We start from the raw sequence: 19,925 nt of genomic DNA, 5'->3' as shown, positions 1-19,925 counted from the left end.
AATAATTCAGTGGGATGATGTAAAGAAAATTTTGTGACAAGGGTCCTTGTCACCTTCTGATCTTCTCCTTATCTTCTGATCTTCTTCTGATCTTCTCCTATGATTCATGTTTGCATTCTTGATGCATAGATTATATCTGCTTAATAAGTCTAGTCTGAAAGTGTGTTGCCATAAATGAAACAGAACCTTAGTGATAGTGGTGGTAGTCCTAATGCAAGGACATCAGAGCCAACCTTTGTGCCACTCTTCAGCTAAATAAATCAACTCCCCATACAAAACAACAATCCAACATAACTGCTTTATTTTATAGAGTTTTGTATAGTTTCAACTTTCTTTTTTTTCATTGTGCATTTTATCCTGTGTCTTCCCTTACATGTTCTCCACGGAAATTAATTACATAATTTTGTATAAACAGTTTTAAAGTTATCAGTACTCACTTGTAATTTATTTCTTACACAACAAGAATTAAAATTACTTTTAAAGTTTTATGTCATTTGTGTAGTACTGGTGAGATCTGTGAATTCTGGTTGTAGTATTGATTTTTAATGCAGCTGTAACATCTGCATTTTCCCAGTGTGAGAGGTTTATGCTGGAGTCCTGGCATCCTTGTTTTCAGTGCAAGATGTGTTGGACTTGATTTTGTATGATTTGTTCAGAGAGCAACTTATTCCTTATCTGTTTGGTTCTCTAAGTTTCTGTCTACCAGGCATGTAATGTTAGACAGGAAGGTGATATAATCTCTGCTCTCTAGTGAAGGCTTGCAGGTGAAAAATATCAACACTTTCTACACCTTTCCTGCCTTCCTCAGAGAAAGTACAAATATTTACAGCTAGGTAGGTGTAGTTTTGAACTTGGGAGAATCCTTAGATGGTGGACCTTTTACAGACTTTTACAGACTTTCCCATAATTTCCTTCACTCTCTTCAGCCCCCTGAGTATCTCTTCTGCTATATGCCATGCTATGGATTTAACCAGCACAGGCAAATGAAATATTGGTTACAACTTTTAGGTCACAAGCCAGAAACAAAAAGGGGAAGAGCAAAGTTGTGTCATTTAAAGTACTGTAATAAGGCAGCCATCAAGTCATCAAGTAGAATGAAAAGTAGCTCTTGCTTAGCAATAATGATAATAGTGATGGTTAGAAAATTTTAGCTGAGTTTCATCCAGCTGATGAGTTGGTGGGCCAAAGACACAAAAAATATCCAACTGCTATGATGCTGGAATAAATCCTTGCTTTTTTCTTCATTTCAGAGCCATCCCTATTTCTCTTGAATAAGTACAGGTGTCCTTCAGTGAGAGCAGTGCTTTTGTTGAGCTGTCCTGAAAGTTCTCTAACACTCCCTCACATGAGAGCTGCAGAGATTTGTGGGGCAAACTGCTGTGTTTTCATGTTCTTTTTGAGTAAGACATCGTTTTAGGAATGCCTTGGACAGTTTATAGGATTTTCAAGGTCATATAGAGATGGAGACGTTTTAAAATTGCTTTCTTTTATAGGACTAACTTGAAAGATGGAGCTTTCCGAAGAGCTTTCCAGGTGTGTGCCAAAGTTGGTTCCCTAATGATTTTCAAAACTTTGGGGCCAGAATTTTTCATGCTTGACTTCTCTATGAGAGTGTGGGTGTAGATGTTTGTTTTTCTCTGCATCTTCCTCTCTGAAATTTAACGTGAAACCCTAAGGGGTTAAGGCTGTGAAGCAACTACACAGAGGTTGAGATTCCAAGTTTACAGTTACAAATTTGGCTTTAATTCTGCTTCATTTTAAACTTGAAGCCTGATTATGAGTTCACAGCATTTTCCTAGATAGAAAATCACACTGTGTACGCCCATAGATACATTTCTAAAATAACAGACTTTTGCACTACTTAAAATTCACAAACATGACATAAATGAAAAGCTTGCCACATCTTGCTTATATATTATACATAATTTGAGCATATTTGAGCATAATGTATTTCATTAATACTGCAAATATATGGGCACAGATTGATCTTTGAGTCTGAAACTGCTTTAGTTAATACTCAGAGAAATTGGGCTGCTTTTGTAAGAAAAAAACCGCAGAGTTTTGAACAAAATAATAACAAATATGCCTTGAAGTATGACATGAAATATTTGCTTATTTAGTGAACCTGACTGTTTTTTTGTAGCATATAGCAATGAAAAACCTTTCAAAAAATGCACATCTGTTCATTTTAGAAAATAGAAAATATTATGACAATATTTTGATGCAATAGCATCTTCATATAAATTTAGATATTGTTGTAACTTATATTCAGAGTTTCCTAAAGTAGGTTGATATTTGCAGTCTCAGTGACTATGGCATTGTGTGATCTTACTCTTTTTTTTTTCAAACATGTTTATATTTGTTGTTTGGAATCTTTGTAATTGGAGATACTGGAGCACATTTTTTTCCTGTACTCTGCCTTTCAGTGTGAATTATACCTTCCTGAGCCTTAACTTTTCATGCAGTCTGACCTTTAAGTGTATTCTAAAGACTGAATTTGAGTTACAGTTACTAAGGTAACATGCTATGTTTTCATCAGTTGCAGGATTATGAATCCTCTGCAGGATAAATCAGGTAGAGTAGAAGGATTTTTAAGGATAGGGGTTTTTTTGTTGTTCTTCTAACTCTAGTCTGGTTTGCCTTGGAGAAATATGTGACAACATTAAATTCTTTTCACTTTTGCCTTTTCGTTTTCCATGAGAGCTGGGATGTGAAAGCCTGTCCTGCAGCATTAGAGGTGCCAGTGGGACACAGCAGTTGGCTCTTGTGCTTGCACAGCCCCTGGCAGATGTCTGTGTTTGGCTGCTGAATTTGGCTGTTGTTTCTGTCTGCTTCTCGTGCATCCCATCAGAGCTCCCACCCAGCCATTCCCTCGCTGCCTCTGGGTGAGGACTCCCCCATTTGATACACACAGGATCTGCCTATCATCACAAACAATTTGAGTTGCCAGTGTGATTGCACCTGGATTTTGCCGTTAAGTGAATGATGGAATCATGAGCTCTGTGAACTGGCCTTTGATAACCTTCAGCATAGGTTTGCAAAGAGCACCTGGGGAACATTGCCACATTTCTTAGCTGGAATTACAGGAAACCTCTGTTCATACTCACATTGCTACAGACATATGTGGGTTTATTTTTCTTGTATTATCTCATACCTGTTGGGGACTATATAAGTTTAGATTCAAAATTTCTGACTTTCATTGCCCTGGGGATGGGGACGGCATCCTTTCATTGCATCCCTTCCAATGCAGGCTGGTAGAAGTGGGAAATAAAGCCATGTTCTAGTTTTATTTGAATCTTCAGAAAAGCTTTTATTATAAAATATTGTTTAGTCATGAAGATGAAAAATTTTTCTGTGGTCTGTGTCCTTGAGTAGCAGACATGATTTATTTAGAGCAGTCACATGTGAAAAGCTTTCTCTTTCCTTCCTCTTCCTCACATTTTTCCTTCCTTTTCTTTGAAGCTTGTTTTTACATAAGTTTTGCTTATGCTTTTTTTCCCCCTTTTTCCCTCTCTTCTGTGTCATCCTTTTCTTTTTGATAGGATCCTTATCTGGGCAGAATGTAGCCCAGCCATACAAGACAATCCCCTACAGCAGTGCTTTCTCTGAGTACTTTGGCTAAAAACAGAAGCTGAAAAATATGTAAGGGAAAGACTATTTAACTGAATCAACAAACTAAGACAAGATATAAGAATATTTAGTTGCACAGCATTCACAGAACCTTCCTATGTTTAAAGTGTATTAGATTTTCTTAGCTTTGTCTTTTATTACCTTTGTCTTCTCTTTCTGTTTTCACTCTGACTAAGCATGCTGAGATGCTCATGTATGTATTATTGGATGGTTTTGGGTTTAGCTATTAATCCATGTGACAGTGGAGAAAGTCTTGGATGCTTGCAGTGGAATAATAAATCCCAAGAATTCCAAATTTCTGGTCTCCCAAACTGTGCAAAGCAAACTGCTACCTTAAAGTGCAGGAACACCAGGAAATCTTATTGAGGTTTTTATTGTTCCTGCAAGAACTGCTGCAGCATTATGAGTACAAAGCCTCCTCCTTTTTCAAAGAGCTTAGCCCTCAGCTGGAGTTCAGCTGAGCTCCAAGAGCTGCATGGCAAAATAAAGAAATAAGGCACTGACCTTTTTATGGTGCAAAGTTGAATACGTACAATCTTCTGTCTTTTTAAACCTCCCTTTAAAAAAAAAAATATATTAATTCAAAGACTGTTCCTTTCCTAAGTCAGTAAAATCAAATTCTGGGTTAATTATTTCATGCTGATTTTAGGGATTTACTTCTGCTGTGTTGATTGGTTGGTTTGATTTGCCTGCCTTTTTCATTAAAACAGAGTTTGTCTAATGATCACTTTGTGATATAAAGACAACTCATTTATGTTCTTTTACCTCTATTATTTCAATTCTGTAATGGAATATTTTTATGATCAGGTAGTGAGTGATTAATTTAAGTGAAACATTACCTCGTGGGTATCTGCTGTTACATTTATATGTCACATTTATATTTGTATTTCTTACATTTGTATGTCTGTAGTGCCCCCCTTTGCTTTAAGGGCACAACATTATGCATTCTTCTGCTTTTTCTTTAAGGTTTGGTTTTTTAACTTCATACCATTCAAGTTTTGAAGTGACTTAAAGCCATTTATGGATTTTAGCTGGCACAAATAGCAGTGACAAAATTGGCTTTTTGTTTCTGTTGCTAGGGCTAAAGGAGATAAGAGTACTATGCTGAAGTATCCTTTTTGGTTACCAGCATATTTTAATGAGCATTTCAGTGGGCCTGACTTTGAAAAGACCAGAAGCTTGCTTTTCTGCCAAAGTTTATCAAATTTAACATGTGGTTTGACATATTGCAACTTGGATATGAGCACACAGAACTGACTAGCTGGGTGCTAAGCAGGTCATTTGCCTGCACAGCCTGTTGATTACAGGAACATGGGGCTGAAGGGCATTTTCCAGTAACCAAAGGGCAAATCCCGTCACAGACTGAGCTGTCATCACTCTCTTGGCAATGAACATGGAATATTTACTCAGTGCTTTGTGGAACATGCACTTTTATTTTAATCTCATTCTAACTGCATAGCGGTGGTACTGTCCTTTTAGTTTCATCCTTTCATTTTTTAATTTAATATGTTTTGTTTTCATGCCTTGTTTTAGTTTCCCATGGCTGACTAGCTCTATTTTTGTGCTGAGTTTCTTTGCTTTATCAGGAGACTCTGACAGTTCTTCTGGATGCTAAGTGTTCCAAACTGACAGGCTGCCCATGTCATTTTAGCAACCTGACAGTCATCCTGGAGTCTCCTTGTCGCTTCTGTTCTTGCTCCTAATCTCCTTTTGTCATATGGTCACTCATTCAGTTAATTCTTCACCCCTTCTTCAAACAATTTTCCGCTGTGATTTTAATTTAAAAGAAAGTTGAGATCCGAAGGCTCAATGTGTGTGAGTCCATGAATGTGTTAAAAGCAATAATTTGTATTATTCCTTTCCTGAAGTGATTCTACAAAGGTATTTTGAAAGATATCATATTCTAAAATGTATACAATATGATTCTACTGAGTCACTCTAAGAGAACTCTACTTTAGACATGTCAGCTCCCTTTGCAAATAATGTCTATTTATGAATTGCATTGCTGTTATATATTTATGCCTTGCATACAAGACAATCTTTTTTTCATAATCTAGTGAATTTACTTATACACTTCAAAATATAATTTTTATTTGTTGTTTCGTAAACTTCAGTCGCTATTTACGGCACTTTTTTACGACAGTCACGCTTTACGGCAGTTTTTTCTGTGTTTTTTTCTTGCCCATCTTGCAGTTTTTTTCTGGATTTTTTCTGGGTTTTTTTCTGAGTTTTTTCTTGCCCAACTTGGGGGTTTTTTTTCAGGGTTTTCTCTGTGTGTTTTCTGGGGTTTTCTTGCCCGTCTTGGGGTTTTGTCAGGATGTGACAGACAATGGGGACACAACAGGAACAGAAATCTCTTAGCAAGGAAAATGGCTGCAAGGACTGAGAGAATGCAAAAGGAGATGACCGAGGTGAGACCGATGGTGAGCTGATGAGGCTCAGAGAACCCTGGAGGAAGAAGATGCTAACTGAATGATTTATTCCAAGAACTGCGAAGATGGATGCCCAAGAATCCTACAGTCAGAATCCTCTCCCTAACCTCGCATTCTTACAAGTCCTAGTCCACCATGATGGATCCAGGTGGGGCATAGCTGTCCATACAGCTCAGAACAAGACCTGACAAGACATCTGACTGGATGCTTCCAAAGAGAGATAAGATTCTGATACCTGTCTGAGCTCCCCAGTCACAAGTTCTATGGCATGGGTGCCATGGCAAGGAACACTGAGATCGAGGATGCTAAGAAGGGTGCCTAGGTTTTTGACAGGCCCCTCAAAGGGCTAAGGTAAAAGACATGAGATACCCAAACAACACATAATGCACAAAAGACAAGTGACACTATACACACTGGAACTGCTCTGCCCTGCACACCTCAGCTCTGTGATCAAAAGTGAGACTTGGCTTGTATGGCGCCTAAGGGGCCATGTCTAATCTTTTTCATTATTAGCTCAAGTAAGAAGCAGCCAACAAACTGTAGTCTTACCACATACAACCCTGCTTATTGGTTCATTGAGTGTTACAAATTTTGAGCTTACTTTGCTGCTGTTGCTTTTATTGGCATATATATATTGCTTAAATTAATAAAGGATTGTAATTTGACTTGAGACTTTAGATTGCCTGATCTGTCTACGCTGACTTCCAGTATGTTACACTTTTTTGTCTACCTTATTTCTAAACTCGTCTGTGTTTTGCAGCAGCCTCTGGTTGTTCTTTTGCTTTTATTCCCTGGAATAAACACCACAGTTAGTTCTTGTTATTTTCTCCTCATGAAGAGGGGAAATCAAGTTGCTGCTCAGACTTTTTCATCAGCTTAAGGAGATTAAACTCTAAATCTTGGTAGCTCTGCACTGCAAGCTCTCCATTTTTCCAGCAGCCTCTCTAAAACATGTACACCAGCGTTTGGCACACAGTGTGTCATCACTCTGTTAGCCAATGACATGTATAAAATCACCTGGAGTTTGTACCTGGGGATGGCTCGTGGTCTGTTTTGTCAGGATGACACTCACTTCAGAACTGCTTTTTTCCAGGGAATGCTTCCTCAGTCTGTGTTACTCATGGTTAAATATGTGTGACTGGTAAAACTCATGTTGTCTGACCACAAAGATAACAAAGAGCTCATCCGATTCTCTGTGCATGCTCTGTCCTTGTTCCCCTTTCCTGCTCCTTGCTTTCTCTAATTTCTCCCAGCTTTCAAAGCTCTCTCCAGTCTTCTTGGCTGCAGTTTTATTCATTTATGTGTTTTTCTGGAGCTCAGCCAAATTGACTGGCAACAGGCAGCTGTCTTCTTCCTCAACTTCCTCAGTTCTAACGAGGTTTTACTGGCCTGACTCAGAATGTTACCTGAAACAACACGCTGCTGTCTTGCACCTAATTACAACAGGTTTTAATTATCATTGATTCTTAATTACACTGATCTACAGAAAATATGAGCCAATAATAGACTGTTGCATTGTCAGTTGCATTCCCAACTTTTATATCGATTCTTCTAGAGTGTTGATTTCCCTCATTTCAAACTGTACAATCAAACTGAGATGTAGATTCTGAAGGAGGGGGATTTATTTATTTGTTTTTATTATTTGCTCAACTTAGGGGTAAGCAAAGCCATATGCAGCTACAAGGCAGGTCCAATTTTATTAAATCGTATAAAATTCAGGAGTAGCTGGGATTATTGGGCAAGTTTGTGTAAGGTGTTCCAATTCTCCTCCATTCCTAGTTATCACTATTTCATTTGTAATGTATTAAGGAATCACATTTTTCAAGCATTTCACAAGTTTTTTTTTTAATATTCCTAGCATGTATTTTTACAGAGAAAAACATGTTTCAAAATAGTCTGCATCTCTCTGATAGAAACAGCTAAAAGGAGTTCAAAATCTCTAAATATTTAAAGAGAACAACATAGAATCTAAAAAAAAAAAAAAAAAAGGAATATAGTCTGAAGCTTTTTATATTTCCAGCCTGTAGATTAAGTAGGTGATACCCTTCCAGATACCTATTTGTTATTGTGTTTTGCCCTCCAGCACCCACCTTTTCTTAAATATTTGGTTATTCTCTCTGGTTTTGCATTTTTGATGCTATTTCATTTCTTACATAGCCAGTTCTAAGTCCTGAAAGGAGACTCCATTGCCACTGTATTAATCTTTGTGTGCTAAATGAGGTTTTATGTGTTTCCCTGTGTACTCTGTTTGTGACACTTAAATACCAGTTTTACAGAGATGCTGGGACTGGTAGAAAAGGCCATTGTTTCAGAGTGCAGTTGGATTCAGGCCAGGGATTTAACCCCATTCCCAGTGGTAAGATGGAATCCTGCTTATAAGTATGTTCTCCGGTGGCATTTGTGGTCCCACAGTGGTCTGGGGAGAGCTGCAGGGGTTCTTTTAAAGGGAAGGGTGATCTGCACAGCTGCTACTGCCATCCTTCCTAGTGAAGAAGGGTTTTTCACTGCAAGTTTTCCACTCTGGAGCAGATGACCTGTTGTGTTCTAGGTGACTGGTACGAGCAGCTGTACCCGCTGGTGGTCACACTGAAGGACTGCATGGCAGAGGTGGTGACCAGGGCCAAGCAGTCCATGGCCTTTGTCCTGCTCCAGGAACTTGCCTGTGGCTTGCCCCAGTGCCTGATGCTGACCCTGAGGAGAGACATCGTCTTTAGCCAAGCAGTAGGTTGTCTTGTGTCACTCACTTCCTTCTGTTGCTCTAATTATAAGCATACTCTTCATGCCAGTGTTTGTGGGTTTCTTTCTCATTGTTTTTTTTTTTTTCTTACAATTTGATACAGCTTTTTCATTTATTTTCCATGATATTCACCTAAATAATTTATAATGTGGTAAGAAACTAAATAGTAAGTAGAAATCCATGGTGCTTCTATCACTGAGTCAGAGCAGCAGGTGTGCAGTGGACTGGAAAAGTTGGCTAATCCTGCCTTTGCACAAAATAATATCCAGAAATCTATTTTTAGACTTCCTAGATTATATAGTTCTCAAGTCTAGCTTTGAATATATCCTGCTGATATTCATAATCACAGAATCCCAGAATAGGTAGGGTTAAGGGACTCTGGCAATCATCCAATCCGATCCCCCAATCCAGCTAAGGCAGGGTCACCTAGAGCAGGTGACACAGGAACACACCCAGGTGGGTTGGAATGTATGCAGAGAGGGGCACTCCAAATTCTTCTTGGGCAGCCTGTTCCAGTGCTCTGCCACCCTCAGTGTAAAGGAGTTGTTCCTCATGTTGAGGTGGAATGTCTTGTGTTTTAGCTTATGGCCTTTGCTCCTCATCCTGCTGCTGGGGACCATTGAAAAGAATCTGGCACTTGCTCCTAGCACTCACCTTTGAGGTATTTATGTGCATTAATGAGATCCCCTTCAGTCTTCTCCAGACTGAACAGCCCAGCTCCTGCAGTCTCTCCTCATAAGAGAGATGCTCCAGACCCAAAGCATCTTTGTGTTCCTTCTCTGGACTCTCTCCAGTAGCGCCTTGTCTTTCTTGTCCTAGTGAGCCCAGAATTGAACACAGCACTCTAGATGTGGCCTCACTGGGTACTGGCTAGGCAGGGAGGTTTTTTCTCCTGGTCACCTTGGAAATAGGGAGGAGATTATTTGTTTTCAGTTTGTAGCAGTGTTTTAAGTGTTTAAATACTATTAGCATGTCTTTCCTTAGAACTGTCTTTTCTTGGCAAATAACTGAAGCTCTTTATGTCTTCTCCTGTATATCATGTTTTTTTCAGATAGATTTTTTTCTAAATATTTCACTTAATTTCTCTCTTAAGTTGTATGTTGCAGCTGCCAAGGAGATTAAGTTGCATTAGATGTTGAACCACTTTCAAATCCATCATAATTCACATGTTTAATTCACATAATTCACATCATAATTCACAGTCTTGCATGTTTGAAGCCTGACAAGTGAAGTTCTGGTCTTATTTATGTCAGTGTAAATAACACACAATGATACAAAACAAATTAAGCTTATCTAATATACCTTAACAGAATATTTCACTACTTTATACACCCCCAAAAAACCCCATCAAAATACATTATTATGAAATCATGTACTTAGTCACTAAACAGAAATACCTGAGCTGATTTCTCAAATATGTAGGTGCTACCTCTCTTGTGTATAATGATAGCAAGCCTCATTTTAACTTTGTCTTGTAACAGTTAAAATGTTTGTCTTGTATCTGTTTGTCTTGTAACACTGTTGCATGTGTTTTAATTATCTTTGCAGCTGGCTGGATTGGTCTGTGGTTTTGTAATCAAATTGCACACAGGTTTACATGATCAAGGATTTTTACAACAGCTTCACACTGTTGGATTGCTGGTGCAGTATGAAGGACTCCTTAGTACATACAGTAAGTGTTGCTCTTGGACAAAGTTCTTATGCTCCCTGCCCAGAAGTTACCCAGGAAGTTCTTATTTTAACCTCTGCTCTGTTTCCAATAATTTGGCTTGCTGAATCAAATATTGTCCTTACAAGACAGTAGACTTGCACATAATAGCACAGCTGAAGTAATTGATACTGTGTTGTTAATTCTGCAGCAAAAGTTATTAATTTGTTTCATTCTGAGTTCCTCAGAGAACACGGCCTGCTTATTGTTCCATGCAGACCTGACCCAAAATACCAGGTTTATAAAACTAATGCAAACAGAAGATTTAAACACTTACTGCTTTTATCAGCCTTGGCCCTGATCCCCAGTGCTGATAATGTGAAGATAGCCTGAAAACAGTTTGATAGTTTGTTACAGATGCCATTATTTGATATGTATTAAAAAGGAAATTTGGAGGGAGAAATTGCCTTATGTTTCAAACTTTGAACTGGATCTATTGGAATCATTCCCTGAATCAGAGATTTTGACTAAAGTAGAGGAATTTAGCATTTGTGCGGCTTTTTTATGCAATTGCTCATTTGGAGATAGCTGTCTTCTCCATTTTGCATGACGCTTGTTTTTATTCTCAAAACCTTTGTCCTCCATCAGCAGGAAAGCCTTTTGAAAACTTTCAGAACAGACAAAAATGGCTTTTCTGAGGTTATTTTATGCCTATATAGAGCAGGCTGATTTTCAGAATTGCTTAATACTCATGGTTACCATTTAGGCCACAGAATTGTCAGCAGTTCAAGAAATTAGTCTGGTTTTATGTAGGTTACTGTAATGTGGGTTTAGAACTGTGGTTTTTAGATGCACAGACTGGAAAATATATTGCTTTGCCCTAACCTATACAGTGACTGATCTGCCAACACTGTTAATAGTCTCTTTAATCTTTTCATGTAGGTGAAGAAGCAGGGATGCTCGAAGACATGGCTGTGGGCATTTCAGATTTGCAGAAAGTAATGTTTAGAGTAATTGAAGCCAAGTCAGAAGATTTTTTGCCTATTATAAGTGGAAGGCGGTAAGAATTTTGTTTCTTGGAGCCCAGGAAACTGAGCTGCAGTCTTAATCTGTAGCCCATGAAACCCGTCTAATGGTTTTCTTGTTGCTGAATTCTGTTTTATTGAAAGTGCATTGTTTTACTTTTTAGAAGGTGAGTTAGTAGGGATTCTAAAAGCCAGTAGGCTCTGGGTTACTCTGCTGATAAAAAGCCAAAGTTCCAGTTACTAATACAGATTAATCTGAGCAATGTCTGTGTTGTGCAGAGCTGCTGGTGCATTATTCACACATGGATACTGAATCCTGGACAGGTGACAAGGCCATTATTTACAAATGTGGTCTCTAACTGAGAAACTTTGCTTTTGAATGACCTGAATTTGTATTTCAGCATGAGAAATGAAATTGCAGTTCCAAGAGTTAGGCCTTGATTACTTTTAAGATGGAAACCAAAAAACTCCGATGCCACTTAGTATTAAAAACTTAGTAGTCACTTTTAAAAATGGAAGCCTTTTTTAGCTGCTGAAAATCACACAGGACATAGGCAGTCTCAGAAATCCTTGCACAAAATCACTTATCCTTTATGAATCTCATGTGAATACTGCTGAATGTCAGGACATAAACTGCAATACTCCATTAATTTTGGCTATTTGAGGGTTAACAAGATTGGAATGGATTTTTCATCTTTATTATTATTCTAATCTGAAGCTCCAAATACTTTTATTTTGCAAAAGTCACTTCCTTAATAGTATCATTGCTCTTAAGATGACTGTAAATTAAATTCAGCTAAAAGCAGGAACTTTTAGAAAATATATGTTTCCTCTGAAGGGGGCTTTCACCACTGATTTACTTAATTAATCTGGATGATTCACTCTCATCATATGGGCTTTCTGAGAAGGGATTGAATAAATAACAGGAAGGCTGGAATATGGTAGGCAATACATTAGGAATAATTAAAATTTAAAAAATTTAAAAAATAAAATCTACAAGGTTTACGTGGAGGAGTCCCATTCTTCTTAGAGCTGTGATGAGACTGCTCCTATCAAACAGCATTGGAAGTCAACCGTGAAAAGATGAAAAGGTGAAAATCTAGTTATTTTCTAATAATTTTTTTAGAAACCCTCCATTTTTATTTTGGTTGTTATATGGTATGGCTCAATAAATGAAAGACTGTAGAAATGCAAGACAGAAAAATCAAACTACAAATTCTTATCTTGAAGAGTCAGCATATTTGCTTGTAATTGTTTTTTCTAGGAAAGTGCTTAAACCTGACATTCTGTGTACACAAACAAATCCATCAAAAGTGTGTGGCACTGTCTAGCAGTGCACTGATCATCTGGTGTGGGTGGTAGACACCAGCCACCCAGGGGAGGTGAAATTCTGTTCAGGAACTCACATTCTTTTATTAGAGGCCAAAACCTGCGCTTTTGGAACATTCTTTACAGGATCACAGAATATTTTGAGTTAGAAGGGACCCATATGCATCACCAAGTTCAACTCCTGGCCTTGCACAGGGCTTCCCAAGAATCACACCCTGTTCCTGAGGGTTCAGATGCTTCTTGAACTCTGTGAGGCTTGGTGCTGTGACACTTCCCAGGGGAGCCAGTTCAACCTGCTCAACCATTCTCTGGCTGAAGAAACTTTTCCTGACAATCAAGAACCCCATCCTCACTCTTGTTTTCATTTTTCCTAGTGAACATTACATTATAGAGGTCCAGCTCCCAGCAAAGATGTTTGAGCTGCTGCCACAAGAGATTAAAGAGGGAAAGCTTCTTCGCATGTATCCAGTGCTCTTTAATGTTGGAATCAATGAGCAGCAAACACTGGCAGAGAGGTAAGGGGAAGTCACGTTGCATTTTCTGTCCAAGTACTCCATGCTGGTACAGGCTATCTCTCAGGATTAGAAACAAATCTTCTTTGTTATTTGCTCTTAGACAATCTCACATTGACTCAGTGTGTATTTTCAAAGGTATTAAAGGAAATAAACACAAGCTATGAAGCAATGTAGAACAGTGAAAAAGTCCAGATGAAGATAAGATCATAAGCAGGGCTTCGTTTCACAGAGTTGGTGCCATGTTTCTCTTGGATACAGATGCAAAATGGATTTCTATTTCAGACGCAGAATTTTGGTTGTATGCAGTACTCTGAAATTCTCACACAAGTTTGAAAATTCAAAGTTCTTACATTTGAAGATCGGTTTGAAGAGACCAAACAAGTGATAAGCTAGAGAAATTAGTACTCCTCTGCAACAGATTGCTGGAAACCAATTAATTAGTATAATAATAGTCATGGATTCACCAATGTATTAATTTTCTCTTCCAAGAGAAGGGTATCTGTCAGTCATGTTAAATTACCACATTTATGCAGGGCTAAAACTGCAAGGTAGAAGTCAAGATGTCAATACAGACAGCTACTTTGTTAAAAGCAGCTAGAAGAAAAGAAGTTTTATTAACAGAGCATCCAAAATACCTAATGCTTATCTTGAGGTTGCATTTGCTTTAAGCCAAAAGCTTATAGCAAAGCTGTAGCTGGAGTAATGGAGGGAGACAGTGAAAATCCTTAACCTGGGTAATAGGCAAGAAGCTAAACACCACAGGATTTTATCTCCTGTTCACTGTAGACAGCCAAGTAAACCCAGTCTTTTAAAGAAGTCTACTAAAGAATGCCATCAGGTAGCTTTGTGAATGTTTATGGGACACTTTTCCAAGTTGAGTGGTGATATGTGAGAAAATTTAGGCAGAAAATTGAAATGGGAGACATAGACTGAATCTAAAGACAGTAAAATCTGGCACTTTACTGTGAAAGAGCTGGATAGCTGGTTAGAGAACTTGGAAACTTCTTGAAAATGAAAATAGGTTATTCTTGATGCCATAAAGAGGAAAGTGCTGAGAGGAGTGACGTGGCCAAACTCATAATGTGCAAAACCAACAAAATCAGTCATGACGGTTCTGAGTGGGACACTCAAAAAATAAGAGATAAGACATGATGTGGTCAGCAAGAAGCAGGCTGGTGGGAGCTTACACGAGTGAGATAGACAGGAAGGACTGAGTTATGAATGGTCTGAGGAAAAATTTGACTACATTTAGAAATAGCCTGGTTACCTGGGGGCTTGTAGAGGAGTTGGTATGAAAAGATGCCTGGCTTGCAAGTGAAGTGGCAGGAAGTGTTGTTCCCAGTGGTCATTTTACATTGTGTGCAAAGAAAGCCATAGGAGAAAACAAAATAGCCACATATTTATAAATATGGATATATACTAATATCTACCAAGAAAATAAGTTCAATGCAGAAGCAGCTTTAATGCATGCAGTTACAGTCTGTTTTTGTCTTAATTCAAAATGCTGCTTAACTCCTAAAGTTGTACATTTGTTTTTGAGACTGAAAACACCACACATGATTTATGGCTAAAAATATGCAGGGGTTTGTGGGATAAAGAATCTGAGAATATAAAAACATTTTTGTGGCAAATTTCTAGGAAATGTTACTCTATTAGAAAAAAAATCGTTTAATTTGTTTTTTGATAGAATACACTTGAATATTTCCAATTTAAAAGAAATGTTCTCATGTGACAGTGCAGCAATGGCTACTGAGGAAGTAGTTACATCTTCTCCCTGTGGCCTGTTGAAATATTTGCTTCCCCTGTTCCCAATTTAGTAGCATATTTGGTATCTTCTGATCTGTGTCCCCTTCTCTCTGAGTTTCTCACTTATCTGCCCATGCCTCTCTTCCTGTACTCCTCCATTCCTGTTTCAAATCTATTCTAAAGATGAATTTCAAAACTTTGGCCTAACTGTCATGGGGACATTTGTGTCTTTACAATCATATCTCCTGTAGTACCATGAGATTTAGTTTCTTGGCATGTGAAATGTGGCTGTTGTAGAAATCTTGATCTCAGAGAGAAAGATATTTGTTTTTATAGCTATAGTTATTTTGTAGATAAGCTTCTCTTCCATCTTGTGTCACTTCCATATTATCCAGCTCTTACAGAAATTGATATGCTGAAGCAGTAGCAGCACTAAGAGATGGAGCAGTTGGTGTTCTCTGCCTGTGGTACCCAATTTTGGAATTGGAATTCCCCCAAAGTGCCTTTCCATTTATTCAAGATTTGTGAGGGGAAAAGAATAAGTGCCTTATTGCATGTTTGTAAATAGATTGCTTTGTTAATAAACTTTTGGAAGAAGTATGCATCAGTGATGATCTCTTTTCCAAAAATTAATTCCAAAGCATACAAGAACTTAACTACTGCATGTTTGACAAAATCTAATGCATTTAGCACCAAAGTTATTTCTTTATGCAAAGAAATAACTATGAAGGATAATTTATCTTTTGTTGTTGTTTGTGGGTTTTGGGTTTTTTTCATAATTTATTGTGTATTTTCATAGGTTTGGAGATACCACTTTGCAGGAAAACATTAACCAGGAAAACTTAGAACTTCTCAAAGAATATTACAAGTTATTTACAGAAAAAATGCCTCCTGATTGTGAGTACAAAATAATGCAATGTCCAAATAGGTTTGAAAAGCTTTGAGTAGTTAGAAGGTTATAAGACAGTAATATTAGCAGAATCCCATAACTTGTTCCATAAATTTAAACATTTTGTACCTGTACATGACCCCGCTGGGCTCAGGAGTGATTTCAGGCCCTGTGCCACAGCAGAAACTACAGAGAAAATGAAACAGAGGAATGATGAACTGAACAGCTATTTTAAGTTATTAAAATAATAAGTTTCTTAATATTTCATGTAGAGGACAGTCTGTACCTACTGTATTTTTACATAAATGCTTGGTGGGAAATTTCATCAGCTTCAGTCATACCCTCTGTTCTTATTCTGAAAATATGTTGAGGTTTGGTGAACCATGGAGAAATCTGCAGATCAAATACAAGCAATGAGCCACATCATCATTATATGAATGATAAGGTTTCATTGGAATAGGCCCTGTATTCCACTTCTATAGCACTTCTGTATTATAAACATAAACATTTCTATGCTGTTACTCTGATTGCCAGAGGCAAGGACTGAAGAAAACATCTGCATCAATCGAATCCTGTTAGTTTTAATGCCCAAACTATAGTCCCAAATGTGGGAGATTTAACTGCCTGATGTTTAAATGCTATGTAAAAGTTTGATACATCACATGCGTATGTATACATGTTTATCTCTTATATCAGGATGATTTTAATTTGTTAATCATTTTGACAGAAACAAAAGCCCTTCCTAAATGGTGGGCAGGATGCCCATCCATCCACCCACAGACCTAGTATTTATTTCCAGGATGTCTACAGAGAAACTCATACAATAAGTTAGGTGATTAATTGAGGGGAATCTTGCTAAGAAAACATCCTCGAAAAACTAACCTCATGCAGGTTAGGGCTAAGGTAGATCTGCTACCTCATAAATGGATTTTATTTTATAAAAGCAAAAATTTGCATGCAGACAGTATTGGCTACTTTTCATTAATACAATTTAAACTTGTACTGCCTTCCTGAAGGATTATTAGTGAGCCACACAGTTCCTGGACTTCTTTCAGATTGTGAAGGCTTTTGAGAACTAATTGTGTCTAGTTCATGTATTTTCTGGTTATTATAACTTTCTTGCTTTTTTTCTTTACCTTTAAGAACTCAGTCTCTTCTTTATACAATTTTTTATGGAACATAAAGCACCTTTTGGTTCCACTGCCCTTCCCAGTAGCTGCCTGCCAGTATACAGAGTCACTCTTTTGCCTTGGAGAAATGTGCCTTTTAAAACAGCCCTGGGGAAAAAGGGAAGCTCTCAGACTTGTTCATTTGTGGCAGGACTTAATCCCACTCCTGTTCCCCCGCCTCTGGAAGACAAACCTCCATACAAGGCTGGCAGCAACGCTGGTGCTGGGGCCAAGTGAGAGGCATTCAATATTGATGGCTTTTTGATGGTTTTGTCCCACCTATCCAGATAATTTCCTATAATGCCAAATCTGTGCTACAAAATAAATGCAGGACTGTGTTCCCAAAGCTGTCAGTTCCAAACAGTGCTCAAAAAGCCCAACAGAATTTGAGCATTTGCAGCCCTATTTGCCAGGGTGTTGGATCCACCCTTGGCAGCCTCCCTGGCCTGCTGCCTCATTCATATATTCCCTTTCAAAGAATTCAATTTTTCACTACCTGAAAGGTATTGCCACCTTTGCTGTTAGTTTTCCTCTTGTGTCTGTATTTCTCCTTGGCAATAATAGTCTTGCTTGTAACTAAGCATCCACTGACTTTCTGTCTTTAAGATGAACATACACTTTGTCATTTACCCATTTGTTAACCTCTTAAATTCTTTTAGCAGAAACTGAAAATAAGAGCATGTTTCCAGCAAGGTTCTTACCAAAAATGCTGAACAAATATAGCTCTGATTGAAGCACCAAAATGGTACTGCTTTTATAGAAATACTAAGACAGTAAGGGCCCAAAAACGTAAGATAGTTGTTTAGTAGTCCATAATTACCTGAAAACAACAAGGCTGTTTGGTATTTCCAGGCTCCTCCCCCTTATTAGCCTGATTTGGTGGTTTGGTACTGTGGGGGACCCAAGGAGTTTAGGCAATTGGTCATTTCCAGTCAAGGTGCAACCCATTTGGCAGTACTGTGAATTAGGAGGCTCTCTGAGATGTCACGTTTTCTGCTGTGACCCAAAGGAAAGCTGCTGGAAGCAATAGAATGTTTAGTGATACATTTGCATCATCTCAAAGCATCTTTGTCATTTTGTGCTCTCTGTTTTAAAGAAACAGATGCACCCATAAGTGTAATAGTCTAGCAGAGTGTGATGTGGTTTTATGTGCTCTACATTATCTAATGTACAATCAGAGCTTGTAATACAGAGGTAAAACAATCCACATTAAAATTATTGCAAAACAGATTCTGGATGTACATTTTCCTCCTTCTTCTTTTTTAATTGTTTGTTTGTGAGTTTTTTTAGACAGCACAGTATGACTGAAGCAACTTAGTTCTTTTTGAATATATTTAAAGTACTTCTTACTATGAATCATGGATAAGGGAAACTACAGAATTTATTAGATGTAAAAGGTAAAAGCCTGTTGATGAGAGGGATCATTCCAACTTGGATCACGTTAGGAGAATGGATATTGACCTTCATTAATGCTTCCCTCATTTTTATTCTTTCCATTGAGTATAAGTCTTTGGACTTGGGTTTGGGGCTTGGGTTGTGGGGTTTTTTTCCCCTCACTGGATGGATAATTTACTTTCTCTGCTTGAAGAAATCCATTGATCAATTTAGTTTGACTTTGTTTCACTTGATTCTGGCCCCTTTATTTGGTGATAACTATGATTTAAATTCTTTTTACTTTGCCACCATGAGAAGAAATAATTTCAAAAAACAGATTCTGCATGTTTTTATTGATTTTCAGAACTAGCAAGGATAAATGCAACATTAGAAAAATCCCTCCTCTATATACATATGAAACAGAGGGGGAAATTAAATTGCCTACTCTTGAATTTTTGCTGGAGATGTAGTATAAATTAAACTTCAACTTAAATGCCATACCCAGAACAAGCAGGTAAATTTTTGGATTTTAAGCAAACTTGAAATTATTTTCTACTTCAAAATAAAGCCCCACCTAATTTCAGGAGAAATATACTTTGTTACTTTTTAGAGGGGATACTAAGTGCTGTTTAACCCTTATCTTACATTAAAGAAAAATCTAAGGCACATTTTAAAACAATAATTAGATGTTTCAATTTGAAAACAAAACCAAAATTTTTGACTTTAAAATTAAAAAATAATCATCCCATCAAAGCAGGTTGTAATACACTCAGGTTTTTTTATTTTTCTGATTTCTTTTGAATGTCTGTAATAGCTGATGAACAGAACTACAGCAGAGATTTGATTTTGTTTTTCACCATCCATTTATAAGATAAAGGTTGAAGATACTTTAAATTTCCACATGAAGATCTTAGGGACGACAAGGCAATACTCAAAAGACATAAGGTTTGCTTATTCCTTAAATATTTAGCTGGTAATTTCTATCCTGTGTTCCAAAACAAGGCTGTAAATAATAGACCTGTTCTTTACCATGAGCATTCTTTAGTCAGGACAATCATATCACCAACCTTATCAAAATGAGCAACTTTTTTCGTCCTTTTTTCCCAGGTTTACCACATTTTCAAGAACAAAATGATTTAAAGGGATTGCTAGAAAGTCTTCATCAAAATATCCAGGCCAAAAAGAGAAAGAATGTAGAAATCATGTGGCTGGCTGCAACGGTGAGCTCTCTTGTTTCAATGAAATTGATGAACTAATCATAAACTCATTTTCATAAGCTTGCTGACATTGTAAGTGCAATGGATTTTAAGGAAATGACTGGAAAACTCACTGGTTAAAGGAGGCAGATGTGCTGTAATAGTTTTTTGCAGACAATTTCTTTTTCTCACTTTTTAAACTGGTAGAACCTGCTAGAATTTGAGTGATTTGTTT

The 19,925-nt window shown here is 37.6% G+C and overlaps 1 protein-coding gene across 1 annotated transcript in view; it reads left to right on the top strand.

The window, feature by feature from the left end:
* INPP4B (inositol polyphosphate-4-phosphatase type II B) overlaps positions 1-19,925 on the top strand; it is a 169,076-nt gene that overhangs the window by 122,332 nt on the left and 26,819 nt on the right. The window contains exons 17-22 of the mRNA XM_058803042.1: positions 8,611-8,783; positions 10,348-10,471; positions 11,390-11,507; positions 13,176-13,316; positions 15,862-15,959; positions 19,602-19,714. Coding sequence (XP_058659025.1) covers positions 8,611-8,783; positions 10,348-10,471; positions 11,390-11,507; positions 13,176-13,316; positions 15,862-15,959; positions 19,602-19,714 — 767 coding nt within the window. The remainder of the gene's footprint in view (positions 1-8,610; positions 8,784-10,347; positions 10,472-11,389; positions 11,508-13,175; positions 13,317-15,861; positions 15,960-19,601; positions 19,715-19,925) is intronic.

Source organism: Ammospiza caudacuta, chromosome 4 (genome assembly GCF_027887145.1).
Source record: "Ammospiza caudacuta isolate bAmmCau1 chromosome 4, bAmmCau1.pri, whole genome shotgun sequence".
Classification (NCBI taxonomy): Eukaryota; Metazoa; Chordata; class Aves; order Passeriformes; family Passerellidae; genus Ammospiza; species Ammospiza caudacuta.
This window is presented reverse-complemented; position numbering and strand designations above follow the sequence as displayed.